The sequence below is a fragment of the Piliocolobus tephrosceles genome, chromosome 10 (genome assembly GCF_002776525.5).
Source record: "Piliocolobus tephrosceles isolate RC106 chromosome 10, ASM277652v3, whole genome shotgun sequence".
Taxonomy (NCBI): domain Eukaryota; kingdom Metazoa; phylum Chordata; class Mammalia; order Primates; family Cercopithecidae; genus Piliocolobus; species Piliocolobus tephrosceles.
Window position 1 is genome coordinate 9,974,155 of NC_045443.1, and position 15,829 is coordinate 9,989,983.

Genomic DNA, 15,829 nt, shown 5'->3' on the forward strand with positions numbered 1-15,829 from the left:
GTTTCACTAGGAATGCACATGCTTCCTGGCTCCTAAATACTATCCCCAGTAATGCCATTTGGCCCTGCTGCCTGGAGCCCCCAAGGGATCCCACGCGCCACCTCCAACTCACGCATCAGGAAAGAATGGGTTAGGTACCGTCAGTCTGAACACGGTAGGTGGCATCCCCCAAAATACAGTGTGATGAAGACTCTCCCGCCATGTCCTAGACCACAGTGAGAGCAAGCGCGGCTTTCCGGCCCTGCAGGGCCCTCACCTGGGCTGCAGGGATGGCAAGGCGGCTCCCGTAATAGGGACAGGCCCGGGCCTCCTTCCCAAGGGCCAGCAGCTGCTCAATGTCCTTCACCTCTGCCAGGGCCTCATCCCGGAGGAGGCCCATCTGCTCGTGGTTGTAGAAGGGGCAGGCCGCCTGCTTCTCCTGCCTCCTTCTCTTTGGCTTCTCCTCCTCAGCTCCTTTCTTCTCCTCTGAGGGTGGCGCAGGCACAAGGAGAGAAAAGAGAGAGGACAGCAACTGTCCATGGGCCCAACAGAGGGTTCCGTAATGCTGAGACCCACTTCCATGGGGTGGGGTCTACAAGACCCTCCCAAGCACTGCCTACAGTCATCTCACGGGAACACTATTAAGGTTTTACTTTTGTTCTCCAGAAAGAGCCTATAAAATCATCTCCAAACCAGTGACTCCCCGACACTGACCCAGACAGCAGTAACACTGTTTCCCAAGGGGAGGGGCCTCAGGAAGAACTGGGGTCTCCTCTGCCATTCTTTCTATGAAAGATACTTAGTGGTCTTCGGTCACTGCCACCCCTGCCTCACTCTCTCCAGACCGCCTGTGGCTACGCCATGGACCCGATGGCTACCGGGCCTGCTTCTCTGCATGTCCACACAGCGATCGTTGATAAGCTGCACAGAACCTAGGCTTTTCACGTCTTCATTCACACAAAGGTTCTGCAACAAAGGAGAAAGAAAGAGGCAAAGAGATGGTGCCGGCTACATGACATCTAACCAACACAGGTGGACCTGCCCCGCCTCTCCTTTGCCCTCCAGTGATGGGCCGGCCAGGCCAGGGAGGGGGCTGCTCCTCGCACTGGTCTCCCAGGCCTGGACGAGGTCTCGCAGGCCTGAAGGAGGACGACAAAGCTGTGGGGAAAGGACTGGCCACTGTTTACCTGCCGGGAGCCAAGGGAGACCAGCCGAACATCCTTGCCAAAGGGGCTCTTCTTCACCTCATGCACAAACTGGGCCAGCTGGGAGTGTGTCCGACTACAGTAATAAATCTAGCAGAGAGAAAGAAAGATGCTTCAAAGAGGGAACCAAAACATCCCATGGCATTCTGTAACGTCAAGGCACGCCAGGGCCTGAGAGGCTGAGGGAAAGGGAGTGGCTCCAAATGCACAAAGCTGAGGCAGGACAGCGATGTCCCACATCAGGCATCTATCGAGGGACCCAGGGGTTCCCAAGTCACCCACAGCTGCAGAAGTTCAAGGGAATGCCCCAAAGGCAGCTCCTTCCACGAGTCGTATCCAGCCTCTAATCAACCACTTTGGAGGGTTGGCCAATCTTAGGACACGGGTGACCATCTCCCGCTGCAAACAGTCCCCACTTGGGGAGGGTGGGTTGTCCGTGGGGGTGGATGGGGAGTGTGTCACACACATCCCCCAGAGGGAAAAAGGAAGGCTGAGCAGAATACCCTCTCTCTACTCCTCTAAGGCAACAGTGAAGGGAGGAAAAAAGAAAAATACAGAGAAAATACCTACTTCGACAGAAAACAAAAGTCATAAATCAATGAAACCAAATGGGAGATGTCAGACCACACATAACCCATAGCCCTCCATGCAAATCGGAATACGGACAAGGGGAGAAGCACACTATGAGAGACCCAAAGGGTAGGACACTCCTGTCTGTCCTACCCACACCACCCAGACTTCAGCCCAGAACAGCTGCTCCTCGATGCCCTGGCGTGGCAAGCACGGCCCTGCCCCCAGGAGAGGTCTCCCCCGGCCCCGAACCCAGGAGAGGTCTCCCCCGGCCCCGAACCCAGGAGACGTCTCCCCCGGCCCCGAACCCAGGAGACGTCTCCCCAGGCCCCGAACCCAGGAGAGGTCTCCAGGCTCCACTGCAGCTGGCCAAGGGAGCAACTTGGGACCAGGGTTGCATCCGGGAAGCCACAGAGTCCAAGTGCTGGAATCTCCTCTTTTGTGGAGAGGAGGGTGAGAAGCAGCCGAGTGATTCCAGCCTCCTCCCTGGGGGTGCAGGTCCCAGCCCATAGGCCCCAACACAGCACCAGCTGAGGACACTCATGTTACCTTAGTTACATGTTCTTCCTCCAGGTCATCCTCATCCTCATCCACTCTGTGTGAGAATAGAAAACAGTCTTCTCTCAGCAAACTCGGCAAAATGCACTGAGCATCTGCTGAGCGCTGGTGATGAGCCCTGGCCATTCCCAGCAATGGGTTCCACCAAGGCAACAGGTGCTGCTTGCTCAGAAACTCCCCCAGGCAAATGCCAACCCCAGCCTCCCATGGCCACTTAGGTCTGTGGGTGTGGAAACGTAAAAAGGAGAAAGGAGCTCAGCACCCCCAACCCAAGTCTTGAGTTGGAAGCCTTGGGAGTCACAGCAGGCTGCTCTCCGCTCTGCCCTCCCTCCAGCAAGCTGGACCCCTCTGAGGTCCCGGGGGGAATATCTGCTCTTCATCACCTCAGGCCTTTGGATGTTCTGTGACTGGAATGCTGTCTCCCCTCACCAGCTCCCAGTCAACTCTGAGATAGCAGCAGCAATGTCGCCTCCTCCGGGAAGCCTTCTTTGATCTTCCCTGGTAGGTCTAGCTGCTCTGACACAGATTCATGGCCCCTGCTCTTAACACCTATCTCATTCAAAATCGCTTTCTCTCAGTCTATCTCCCTACAGACTGTCATGTCCACAAGGGAGGACCCAGGTCAGCCTTGATTCTGCTGAGCCCCTGTGGCCTCACCTAGAGCCTGGCATGTGGCAGGAACCCCATGGCCATCTCCTGGATGAAGCCACAACTGACTGACCAAGTGAACAGAGGACGCTCTCACTTATGACCAGTTACACCTCTTCTTCTGTCAGCGCCTCAGTCTGCCCTTTCCAGCAACGCAGGAAGAGTCCATCAGCACTGGGTGTTGGCAGGGAGGCCAGCCCTGCATCCCATGGCCCGAAGCTGAGCCAGCTTTACTAGTCTACGCTCCTCAGAAACACAAAACCATCTGACAGGCACACACTACCTATGGGAACATCACATAGAAACAAAACATTTTTGTTCACCTCGAAATTCCTTTCTAACAAAGCAGAACACAATTGCCTTGGGTTATCAGAAGAGTAATTATTACAGGTTTGGCTTCATGGTCACTAAAGGGCAGGCAGCTCTATCTTAAAGGCTTGGATTCAATCTTATGTCGCGTGCTGGACAAAGCCAGCAGGAGCTCAGTGAGTGGCTGGGTGTGTGAAGAAATGAACAGCAAAAATTTTCTATTCAGAACTCAGGTCCTCTGAGGCTCACGTTATCTCCTGCAACGCGAGGGCATGGCAAGCCCCGGAAGCTGACCTACAGGATCCATGGCTCTTGCCCAGACCCGAAGGAGCACTTTGTTCCTCTAACATTCGCCACCTCCACCTCCACTCAAGTTCTCTGCCTTGTCCTCACGGGCTTTAAGGAAGAGGAGGGGTAGCAGAAACACGATCTTGGAGGCGGGCAGGAAGGGTTCATGGAGCACAAGCTGTTTATGAGCCTCTCTCCAGTGAGGCATAAAGCAGCACCGTGGTCTCTGCCCTGGGCAGGGGCAGAAGTCGAGATCCGCATGGGCAGCCTGGAATTACACTACTGGACTGGAACGAGGCAGCATCTGCTCATTCATGTCAACTTGATTTTACTGAACACACCCCTACGCCAAATGCTGGGTCGGCTCTGGGAACACAAAACTACAAAGACATGGTTCCTGCCTGAAGCAGCCTGAGCCCAGCCAGGGAGAGGAGGCAACAACAGAAGCACAAGCGGGCGCGTGAGCAAAACAGAGCAGCTGACGCCCGAGGCCACCCAGACCTTAAAGGAGAGGAAGACATCTGCCAAGGGAGGAGGGCAGGGTGTTTGGCCACAGCACGTTGCATGAGCAAATCCTCAGACAGGACAGAGGACGGCCTGGCACGCTGGAGGAAGGTCAGGGCAGCGGGGAAGCTGGCATCTGGTGGAGGGAGGCTGGAGGTGGCGTCAGAAGGCGCCCTGCAGACAGACCGTGAGGGCCGGGGATGAACCCTCGGGAACATCCACGGAAGATCTCCAGTCTTGCAGTTACCGTCTGACAGATGCGGTGGCCAAGGTGCCATGGGACACACGGGACCCATCACCAGGTGCAGCCCCCTACCCCATCCACATCACCGTTTGGTTTTCCTTGTAGGCAAACACGCTGATTTCACATAGGTGCTATTTGTTTTCATGTCTATTAACTGTCCCCTCCATGTCTTCTGCCCTTCTACGCCCACAGCATCTGGACAGTGCCACACCCAGAGCAGACACTCAGGGATGGTGGTGAGGTTCCAGTGTGAATGGGAACAGGGCTGTCACCAGGGATCCCGTGGGCCCGAAATGGCCTGCGTGGCCTGCTCAGGGCGAAGTCACCCAGCAGCTCATGGCTCATCAAGTGGAAGCCTCGAGTCTGGACCAACAGAGGCCTTATGGGAGAAGGAAAGCTCAGGCTAAGGACGCCTTGACGGTTGACACCTCACGGGTTACCCAGCACAGTCAGCTGCCTCAGAGCCTGAGATCTAGAGCCAGGCCAGCCGAGTTCCAGCCCAGCGGGCCACTGTCGAGGCTTGTGGCCTCAGCCAAGGTGTCTCCCCTTGTGGGGCCGGAGACTCCTTGTGTATAAGGCACAGACCCAAATGTTCCTGCCCTGCCTGAGCTGCCGTGAGGACAGCTGAGAGGACACAGGCCAGGCCAGTGGCTGTCCTCACTGCCATGGGCACTCATGGATCTTAGGAAGGACCCGGCTTAGAGCAGAGGGCAGGGGCCACCATGCCTCTCACCAGGTGCTTCATGGCATCTGTGGCATGAGGGAAAGAGCTGTCTTCAAGAGAGTGCCCTGGCCTGGGGCAGGGTAGCGCTGCCGCCTCTGTCTCACCCGCTCGCCGCCTTTTTCTCCTCATCGCTCTCGTATTCGGCAAGGACCAGCTCCTCCTCCCCAGACTCCAGCTGCTCCGGCCGCTCAGCCCCCGGGCCTGTCTCTAGCATCTCTCTGCTGAGGCGGAGGAGATGCTCCGTTTCTTCTTCTTCCTGCCTCTGCACAGGAGTAGTGGAGGTGGGGAGGGAGGAAGAAGTCTCAGCACCAGTACCCACCTCCCGCGTGCCAGAGACAAAGCACATCACACCCATTCACACGGGCCTGGCTGCCCGGCTGGAGAGAGGTCTACTCCCAGGATCCATGCCTCGACCACTCACAGCCCAGCTCTTGTACAGGAGCCCATGGCCAGTGGGGATTATGGAGGGGAGACTGAGGCCCTGGCCACGCATCCATGAGCCTCCAAGCAGAGAGACCCTGCCTGGACATAAAATCCTGTCCCCCAAGAAATGAGGCTCACCAGGCGCTTGGCTGCATATTTGAACCGCGCCCTGTGCTGCAGCTGCTGCAGGCGTTCTTCTCGCTGCTTCCTCCTGGCCTGCTCCGCCTAAAGGAGGCAGACATGAAGGAAAATCACCAGGAAGCCCCAAATCAGGCCTCTCCTAAGGAGTCTGGGCCGCTCAGCCCGGCGCCTCCTCACCTGGGGCAGCTCTCCTTCCCCAGCCAGCACTCAAGAGCTGCCGCATCCCCTCCCGGGACCTCAACCCCGCAGGTCCCAGCCTCACTGCTCACTGCGGAAGGCTGCACACTCCTCCCAAAGCCACACGCTCTCCATCAGATCCATTTGCAGCCACTGAACCATGTTGCCAATGGCAATGAACAGGTCCTTTCCCAGGTGAGTAATAAATGGGAACCAACAGTTCCTTGTGTGGAGAAGGCCTGCTGACCTCCAGCTCAAAAAAGACAGCAGCAGGGCAGCACCGTCAACACAAGGAGCTGATCAAAGAGCTGAGAGGCATGGCAACGGCAGAGGAACACGCACTACCTGAGTCTCGGAAACGCCCCCAGAACAATTGCTGAAGCCATGTTTCCTCCATCACTTCCTCTTTTGGATATCCCTGGTCTCACCTTTAGTCGATCCACCAGGTCCCTCTCTTCTTTCTTCTGCACAAACTGAGTAACCCAGGCTGGCTCTCCAGCAGGCCTCGGGGTGGCTGCAGCCCCTTCGCAGGAAGACGACAGACACAGGGATTCGTCTTTCTCATCATGTAAGGGGCCAGTTCCAGTTTCAAGGAGTCGTGCCTCTTCTTCACGCTTCTTCTGTTCAAAGTCACGGAGCCAGGAGAGGGCTCCACAAATGAGACTTAAGGACTTTCCCTGCAGAAAGAAAAATGATCTTCAGAAACAGGAAAACAACAAAGCTTCCCACATGACCTTTCTCCATTTTAATAAAAGCCTGAAAGAAGGTCTGGCTGTACATATGAGAGGATGCTGTAAGATCAGCCTAGGAAAGGAAAGGAACGGAAGGAAATTAGCATTAGAATAGCCAGGAAAAACAGAAAAGAAGGAGAAATGAAAACTGGGCCCAAGCAGCAGGAAAGAGCTTCTTTAATTATCCAGCTCACTGTTCTGAAAACAAATTTAAAGCAGTTTATCAGATTATATGTAAATATCGCACATAATTAGAAGGTGAGACATTAGAAAAAAAGCCCCCCAAAAGAATTAAGGCCCCTAAATGCTAAGCAAGAAATCCCATGCACTTGCCAACGTGGAGCCTAGCAGTCACTCAGCCTTCATGCAGCTCCTGTGCGGATACAGGATGATTAGTCACGAGGGCCAGGTCACGAGGGCCAGGGTTTACATATTTTTTTATTTTTTTATTTTTTAAGGCAAACTAATCCCTCTAGAGGACACCACTCTGTCTGTTTTTGAGAGGAGGTCTTGCTATGTTGCCCAGGCTGGTATGGAACTCCTGGGCTCACACAATTCTCTGGCCTCAGCCTCCCAAGTGGCTGGGACTACAGGTGTGCGCCTCCACACACAGACTGGAAAACACTACTCTTGACTTAAGACCAGAATTTTCCATGAGCCTGATTGAACTGTATTCCTCCAAATTCCTATGTTGAAGTCCTAGCCCCCAGTGTCTCAGAATGTGGCCTCATCTGGAAATAGGACTATCGCAAATGTAATCAGTTAAGATGAGACTACTAGGACGGGCCCCAGCCTGAAGGGTGAATATCCTTATTAGAAAGGGGACACGTGGATGCAGACATGCACAGAAGGCAGGCGATGTGACCGCACCCAAGCAGACGCCACCTATAAGCCAAGGAAAGGGGCCTGAAGAGATCTTTCCCTCGCGACCCTCAGAAGGGACCAGGCATGCGGACACCTTGATCTCAGTCTCCAGCCTCCAGCGCCCTGGGACGTCAGTTTCTGTTGTTTAAGCCCCAGTGTGTGAAGCTTTCCTCTGGCAGCTCCAGGGAACCAATACAGTTCTTCCGGGGAGGACCCTTCAGGGAGCACCACAAGGAGGTGGCCCTGGTATCCACAGGGGGACTCAGCTCAGGGGAGTCTCTGGAGGAGCCCATGCCTTCTGCTCCAGGCAGTCAGCTCTTCCAGCCTGCTGAACCCAGAGGGGATCTCAGAGTATCCGGGGTGGGGTGAAATACCTGGTTTGACCAGGGTTGGGGCAGCAGCGCAGCACAGGAGTCAGAGCCTCGAACTCCACAGCCAGGCACCAGGGTTCCAGCTGCCTCCCCAACCTGCAGCTCTGTGGCTCAGCCTGGCCTCACTACCCTTGTTTCCACGAGTGCAGAAATGGGAATGGCAACAGTAGCACCCTCCTCATAGAAATGGTGCAAGCAGGACATTAACACACATAAAAGGCCAAATCCTCTCGATTAGAGGATTACCTGGCAAATAACAAGTGAGCAGTTGGAGTTAGCTAACTTTTTGCTCTCATTAAGTAATAATAATACAATTATTAATAGCATTATTCTGGGATATAGGATCTATTAGTTTTCATCAGAATCTTGAAAGGCCCTGGGATAGGATAGAATGACACTGTTGGCAAATGGATGGATCCCATATTTTTTACAAAAGCCCCATATGTACCATTTCCCTCAGCTTTTGATAGAAAGTAAATGGCAGAGAGTTCCAGGCAGCACTTCCCAGCAGCACCTGGAGGGCGGCTCTTCCGTGCTGCCTGTGACATTGGAAGCAGTCAGCTTCAGCTGTCACTGGGCTGGGAGACACAATGGTTAGAAAGCCAGTGCCCTCCATTTGAAAGTGAGCTGAGGAAGTTCCAGAGGGCATGGTCAAAGTTATCTTTCAAAAACAACCGTGGGTACACTCCGGCACAACAACAAAAGAATAACTGAGGCTCATGGTTTTCTACATCCAGTAATGAGACCACCAAACTTTGAGATTGGAAAATGTTAAAAGGATGCATAACCAAAGGCTCACCTTCCTGGGGTATCATCCCAGATAACACAGTTAAATGATTTATGCCAAGATAAGCAAATTCACTCACTCTGAACACCTGCTGGTTGTAGCAAGCATGGGGCTCAGAGCTGAGGACACAAAGGTGCAGAGCCCCCAGTAAGAGGTCACGGGCCCACATGTAAATACAACTCGAGGGCATCATAGATCCCTCGATTGCAAAGCATGCGCTCCAGGTTCGAGGACTCCCAGAACTGCAGGGTTACACAAGGCACAGCACACATCGAGTTGCAATGGTGACTCAACTTCATAGACCGATACATGGCTTAAAAGGTGACTATCAAGGATAAACAGCATCTCAGGCAGCTAAGGTGGGGGCACCTGTGCATCCAAGGCGGGGAAGGGCATGGTAGGTACAACAGGTAACAAAAACCCCACTCAGGGTGTTCCACGGCATGGCTGCTCCTGTGGGCCGCAGGACACCCGGGACAGGAGAAAACACTCTATTCAGAAGATGATTTAGAAGACAGAAGAATGTCAAAGGTAATAAAGCCACAGGGTACGTTCCCAGAGAGTGCACACAAGATGAGGCTATAGAACCAGAAACATCGACAATTAAAGACTGAGCAGAGGAAGAAGACGCGGAAGCCTGGAGTGCAGAAGACTGAGATGGAAAGACCTGAGAGGGAGAAGATGGGTTGTCAGGCTAAACAAGGTGAAAGGGGTCAGGTGCAGTGGCTCATGCCTGTAATCCCAGCACTATGGGAGGCCAAGGCAGGAGGATTGCTTGAGCCCAGGGGTTTAAGACCACCGGCCTGAGCAGCATAGTGAGATCTCATTTCTACAAATTAAAAAATTAGCCAGGTGTGATGGTGCACACCTATAGGCCCAGCTGCTCAGGAAGCTGAGGTGGGAGGATCACTGGACACCAGAAGGTCGAACGATCCATGCAGTGAACCATGATCTTAACACTGCACTCTGCCCTGGGCAGCAGAGCGACACCCTGTCTCTAAAATTAAAATAAACAAGGCAGAATGAACATGCACTCATCCGTGTTCCAAAGCACACTAAAATTAACCAAAGTAATATGGAGGCTTACACCCACAAAAACAAAGACAGTGGAAGGAGAAATATGTTTTAGGAGAGAGGGAAAGAAGACAGAGACATGGAGGTGATTCGGCAGAGACACTCAAGCCCAAGTGTCCCCAGAGACCTCCCCTATTCACTCTCAGAAAGACTCAGGAAGTGATAGGAAAGGCAGGTCACTGAAAACAAAGGGACGGATTGAAATTCTTTTCAAGAACAATTAGATCCCCAGGTTGCAATCCCTGCTCCTGCTCCTGCTCCTTGCAGAAGACAGGAAGTGGGCTCTCAGTGGAAGCTGAGCTAGGAGAGCCCTGGAGGCAACAGGCAGAGTGAGGAGGCAAGGGGGAAGGGGAGGAGGGCCAGGCTGAAAGCAGGCACTGAGGGGGACTCTCCAGCTGGAGCCTCTTCCCCAGACTACCTCTAGGAAGACTGGCTGTCAGATTTCAGCCCTTGTACCTGCTGGGCCAGAGCTTAGAGGGAAGACCGAAGACTCTAGGGAAAATCCCACAGATGTGCTGGCAACTGGAGGCCCCCAACAAAGGAGCCCAGCCTGGCAGCCACAGCCAGCCTGCCCTGCAGACTCAGTCTTTCTGTACCCTGTTCTTCAGCATACACAGGCAGTCCAGGGCCGCCACCCTGCTGTGGCGTGGGTGCGGCTGTCTGTCCCCAGCAACACTCATGCTGAAATCTGTCAAGTCAGTCTGAGGAGTAACTAATTCAAATGACAGGGAAAGGACAGAGGATTCCAGGAGGGCTCCAAGGTAAAAATGGAATTGGTCACTGCTGTGGATTAAATTGTATCCCCACCAAAATGCATGTTAAAAAAAATGTTTTCAAAGAACAAAAACAAAACAAAAGAAGTTGTGTACGGTGGTGTGTACCCGTAATCTCGGATCTTGCCAGCCACTAGCTACTTCAGAGGCTGAGAGGACAGGATCGCTTGAGTTCGAGACCAGCCTGGGCCACACAGTGAGACTCCTCATCTTAACAAACATATGTTGAAATCCCAACCGCGCCATGGGACTTTACTACAGATCCGGCCTTTAAGGGTAACGGAAGTCATAAGGGAGCAGCAGTAAGGGAACAGCCCTTGTCCTCATGAAAGAGAGAGACACCAAAGATCGGTTTTTCTCCTCCTCTTTTTTGCTTGTTCCACAGCAAGAAGGCAGCCATCTGCAAGCCAGGAAGGGACCCCCTCCCCAGAACCAGAACCCTGCCAGAACCTTGATCTTCAACTTTCCAGCCTCCAGAATGGTGAGAAATAAATTCCTGTTAAGTCACCCGGTCTATGGTATTTTACTATGGCAGTCCCGGCCGACTAAGAGGAATTTTCTGTATGGAAAATTGTATTGAGAGGCCACTGGATGATGTGGGAGGAACTGGCATAGGTATATTAAAAACTGAACTAACTTTAAAAAGGCACTTATTAACTCTGAAAAAACAGAGTATTAAGGCATATTGTTCAAGACAAAATTATGCTCAAAATGTAATCATAACTCACTGGTTCACTCAGCAGAGACTAAAACTTAGAATTACATTTGAAGGATGGGGAGAGAGAGGGAAAAGAGTTTGTAAGAAAGCAGTATCATCTACCATAATAGGAAGGCACCAATGACTTCAGCCTAATTTTTCTCGGACCATGGAACTATGTTTAAGACTTTAGGCCGGGCACGGTGGCTCACGCCTGTAATCCCAGCACTTTGGGAGGCCGAGGCGGGCAGATCACAAGGTCAGGAGATAGAGATCATCCTGGCTAACACAGTGAAACCCCGTCTCTGTTAAAAATACAAAAAAAAAATTAGCCGGGCTTGGTGGCAGGCACCTGTAGTCCCAGCTACTTGGGGGCTGAGGCAGAAGAATGGTGTGAACCCGGGAGGCGGAGCTTGCAGTGAGCTGAGATCGCGCCACTGCTCTCCAGCCTGGGCGATAGAGCGAGACTCCGTCTCACAAAAAAAAAAAAAAAAAAAAAAAAAAATTTAATAGAGGAAGTGACTATTACTCAGAAAGATAAACTGAGACTACTCTGCCCAACTTCAAACTATGAAAATCTCCGGACAGGCAAACAGGAAAAGCTAGCACGGCTGCCGTTATATTGTCTTTATCAGTATCTCTCACTATTCATACTCACAGTGCCGGTTGGACTCTCAAATATCCCAATCTTGCCAGCCTCCAAAACCCGGTAAAGCTCTGCCATGAAGTCTTCCTGGATGGAATAGGGCGTGAAGGGAAAAGGAAAATGGATGGTACCAACTTTCTGCGTTTCATTAGCCATGGACCTAGGAAAAATAAATACAACATATTAGCTCTCTCATGGTCCAGGAAGAAGTGGCTTGAAATCTGCAGCAGTATCTACGAGCAGCTTCCACACTTGTTACCAAATTTCTCCTTGGGTTGTACATTTTTCTGGGAAGCAGAGACCATGTTCTTTCCGTCCTTCGCAGGTCCGCATGAGGCCATACCAGAATCACGCAATCCACCTAGCGACATGTAACGAACGACTCCAGCAGAATGCAGACCAGGAAAGCCCCTAAACCGAATCTCCCCTGCCATTTCACCGTGGCTCCAACACCTTTCTAATGCCTCTACAAAAGGCTTAGAGCTCTCTTCTCAAAGACGAGCACCCCTAGGATCTAGGGTGTTGCTTATAATTACTTTCTTCTCCCACTTCTCTGCAGTGCACATTCACAAGCCGAAGTTACTTCACTTTATCCTGTTGTGAAGTCCTGGAAAATCATGACTTACAGGCAGAGGACCATGAGCACAGCTTGTTTGGATGATGCAAGTTAACGTACACATCCTTATAAGTATCTTTAGTTTGCTTCTTAGTTCATCCTAGCCTCCATTTCTAGCACCAGCCAGAGCCGCCTCCTACTAATTTTTCTGGCCTTAAGACATATGCACTTTCTGTTTGGCTCCAGACAGAAGAGCTCTCTTCACAGTCACGGAGCTCTGGCTCGAACAGCTTCCCAGTACTGAGACCAGGCATTTCTCTCTCCTTGCTAGGCTAAGGTCTAAGAAAAACTCTGCTCCACCATGACGTCATCTTTTTCTTCTCCTCTTCTGAATCTAATTATCTCTGAGATAGCGTTTACCTCTCCTTTCTTCCTTGAATCACCATCTGGAGGCCTGACTCTTCCATCCTGGTTCCCACACCTCTCTCTTTAGAATTCACTTCCCCAAGCTATTTGCCAGGTCTGTCTCTTCTAAGCACACGTTAGTAAGTCCCAAACCTATTTTATGAATATTAATAGATCGAGAGTCCATCTTTATAACTTTGGCCTTAATAAGAGTAGTGATAGTGTCACTATATTTACAAGGGGAAAGGTAGTTGCCACGATGCTCTTCGGTTTAGGGGCAATTAACATCACTACAGATTGGTGGCAGTTTATAGCTTTGCACAAGAAGAGAAAACTCACAGAACTAGCACTATTTTACGCTCTGTCTTTACAGAGGTGTATCTGGCTGTTTTGTCAGACATTCTGGGGACAAGAAAAAATGAAAAAAGAAAAACATGACTACAGAGGTAGAGGAATAATTACAAGAAGGGTAATTAAAAAACACTGACAATTCAATCCCGAGAGAGGGGTACGGCCTAAAAAAGCTTTAACACATGAAGGAAGGGGCAGAACAGTACCTAACAAATTTTGAGTATCTGCTATGTGTTAAACACTCTACAGGGTCTTTTGCTTTTCTTATCTCATTTAGTCTGTACAACACTATAAGGATACAGCTATCGGATACTGATTCTTATAGAAATTAACTGCGCCAAGTCACAGCTAAAAAGTGGAAAACCAGGGATTCGAATCCAGGTCCAAATGACTGTGCTTTAGTGAAGCTCATCCGGTTGCAAGAGATATCCAGCATAAGTAAAGGGAGGTTCACTGAAGGGACGTTCACAAACTGAGAGTAAGAATTGAAACTATCTGGGAAAGCCAAAAACAGAGGCAGACTAAAGCGGTAAGGTAGCTCAGACTTCAAGACAGCTCCAGGAACGTCACCAGCAACACACACCCACGGGGTTCACTCTCCTGCTCAGCCAGGTGCCGGACACGCCACAGTCTCACTCCCTCGGCGCACTCGGTTTCTGCTTACCCCACACTTGAGCTTGCACGTGGCCTCGTCACCCCTGGACCTTTCAGCTTCGGCTCCCACTGCCAAATAAAAAGTCTTGGTGTCTCCCTGTTTTGAATCCCAAGAGAAAAAGCTGACCAGCAGCTCCTCTCCAGACAGAACACTGGTCAGCCTGATACCGGTCAGGCTCCCAGCCTCATCTACTCAGCTCGGGTCTTGCACTTGCTGCTCCCCTTGGCCTGGAGAAGGAGGAGTCCTCAACATCCAGGCCTTGGCTCAGGCTCACCTCCTCAGAGAAGGCTCTCCGGCTGCCTGGCCACTGGACAGTGGTCAAACACCACCCCCACTCCTCAACCCCTAGCTTGCTCTAAGTCACTTTTTAAGAGTCACATTACTCTGTATTTAACTTATTCATAGCTCTTAGCACCATCTGAACCTATTTCTTCTTCCTCACTGGAATATAAGTTCCATAAATAGAGGAACCTTGTCTGTCTTGTTCTTCTCGGGCTCCAGGACTCAGAATGAGGTGCTTCAACACCTCACAGGCATTCAACAAAAATGTGATGAACGATTGAGTGGCCAGCCAGACACGCGGGCTGTATAAGCAAAGGTTTCTGTTCCAAGGCTGGGTAATGGAGGTCCCATGACTTCAACACCTATCTAGTTAAATGGCCAGTTCTTTAATGGTTTCGAACCGTTTTCACATAACCCCACAACAACCCTGTGTGGTCAGTATTTTTTTTTGAGACGGAGTCTCACTCTGTCGCCCAGGTTGGAGTGCAGTGGCCGGATCTCAGCTCACTGCAAGCTCCGCCTCCCAGTTTTACGCCATTCTCCTGCCTCAGCCTCCTGAGTAGCTGGGTCTACAGGTGCCCGCCACCTCGCCGGCTAGTTTTTTGTATTTTTTAGTAGAGACGGGGTTTCACCAGGTTCGCCAGGATGGTCTCGATCTCCTGACCTCGTGATCCACCCGTCTCGGCCTCCCAAAGTGCTGGGATTACAGGCTTGAGTCACCGCGCCTGGCATGGTCAGTATTTTTTATAAGTTCTATTTTATAAAGAAAGAAACTGAGATGCAGTAAACTTAAGTGACTTGTCCAAGGTCACTCAGCAAGTGCTTGGACTCAGGATTTGAACCACATCTGCCAGACGGCCACGGCACCTGAAGCTTTGTATCTCCTCACTTTTCCTCCCACCAGGGTAAGTGGGATAAGGCAGACAGACTTGGTTACCAAACTCTTAGAATGACAATACTAAACAATACAGAAGAAAAATTATTATTTCATTTCCCCGTCAGTGGTAATTATGGATCTCATTATTCCAGAAGCAGCACAGGCTAAATCATAGAGGTTTAGATAAATCTGAGTAAAACGGATTCACTAAGCCAGATTAAGAACATTTGCAGTGACTTGTTCAGCCGTCTTCAGGTTGGCTGTGTGGACGGCGGACAACTGTCACCTCCCAGTGCCAAGGCACACACCAGGACAGCAAATCTCATGCTCACTAAACGAGGTAAGAGTTGTGAAAGCACTTCAGGAACATATTGGTTCTTTTCTTTTTTTTTTTTTTTTGAGACGGAGTCTTGCTCTGTCGCCCAGGCTGGAGTGCAGTGGCGCGACCTCGGCTCACTGCAAGCTCCGCCTCCCAGGTTCACGCCATTCTCCTGCCTCAGCCTCCCAAGTAGCTGGGACTACAGGCAACCCCTACCATGCCCGGCTAATTTTTTTGTATTTTTAGTAGGGACGGGGTTTCAACGGGTTAGCCAGGATGGTCTCGATCTCCTGACCTCGTGATCCACCCACCTCAGCCTCCCAAAGTGCTGGGATTACAGGCGTGAGCCACCGCGCCCGGCCCATGTTAGTTCTTAAAGGGTTCATTTTCTTCGGTCCCCAATTATCACTCATTACTGAGTACACACTATTGCTATGGGCTCAATTGTGTCCTCCCCACATTGATCTTGGACGTCCCAAGCCTCTGGGACTGTGAGAAAACACATTTCTGTGTCGAAGCCACCCAGTTTATGGCCTTTTGTTATGGCAGCCGGGGCTGACCAAGACTACTATGTGGCAAGTACTACCTACCATATGGCCCTAAAATGTTTTAACTTCACATACCTGGAAAGCACCACAGCCCAAGAGAAAAGCTTTTCCGCACTGCTGTTA

General features: G+C 51.4%; 1 protein-coding gene across 7 annotated transcripts in view; it reads right to left on the reverse strand.

The window, feature by feature from the left end:
* Positions 1-15,829, reverse strand: part of DDX11 (DEAD/H-box helicase 11) — a 31,036-nt gene that overhangs the window by 14,331 nt on the left and 876 nt on the right. For 6 of the 7 annotated variants that reach the window (XR_002726430.2, XR_002726431.1, XM_023192342.2 and 3 more), the window contains exons 2-9: positions 11,726-11,873; positions 6,199-6,447; positions 5,591-5,677; positions 5,134-5,291; positions 2,304-2,349; positions 1,167-1,274; positions 858-945; positions 257-465 (exon numbers count right to left, since the gene is read on the reverse strand). Coding sequence is in view for 5 of the 7 variants with exons in the window: in XM_023192342.2 (XP_023048110.1) it covers positions 257-465; positions 858-945; positions 1,167-1,274; positions 2,304-2,349; positions 5,134-5,291; positions 5,591-5,677; positions 6,199-6,447; positions 11,726-11,873 (1,093 nt within the window). In the remaining 2 variants the exon portion in view is untranslated. The remainder of the gene's footprint in view (positions 1-256; positions 466-857; positions 946-1,166; positions 1,275-2,303; positions 2,350-5,133; positions 5,292-5,590; positions 5,678-6,198; positions 6,448-11,725; positions 11,874-15,829) is intronic. The other variant, XM_023192347.3, reaches the window with a different exon arrangement.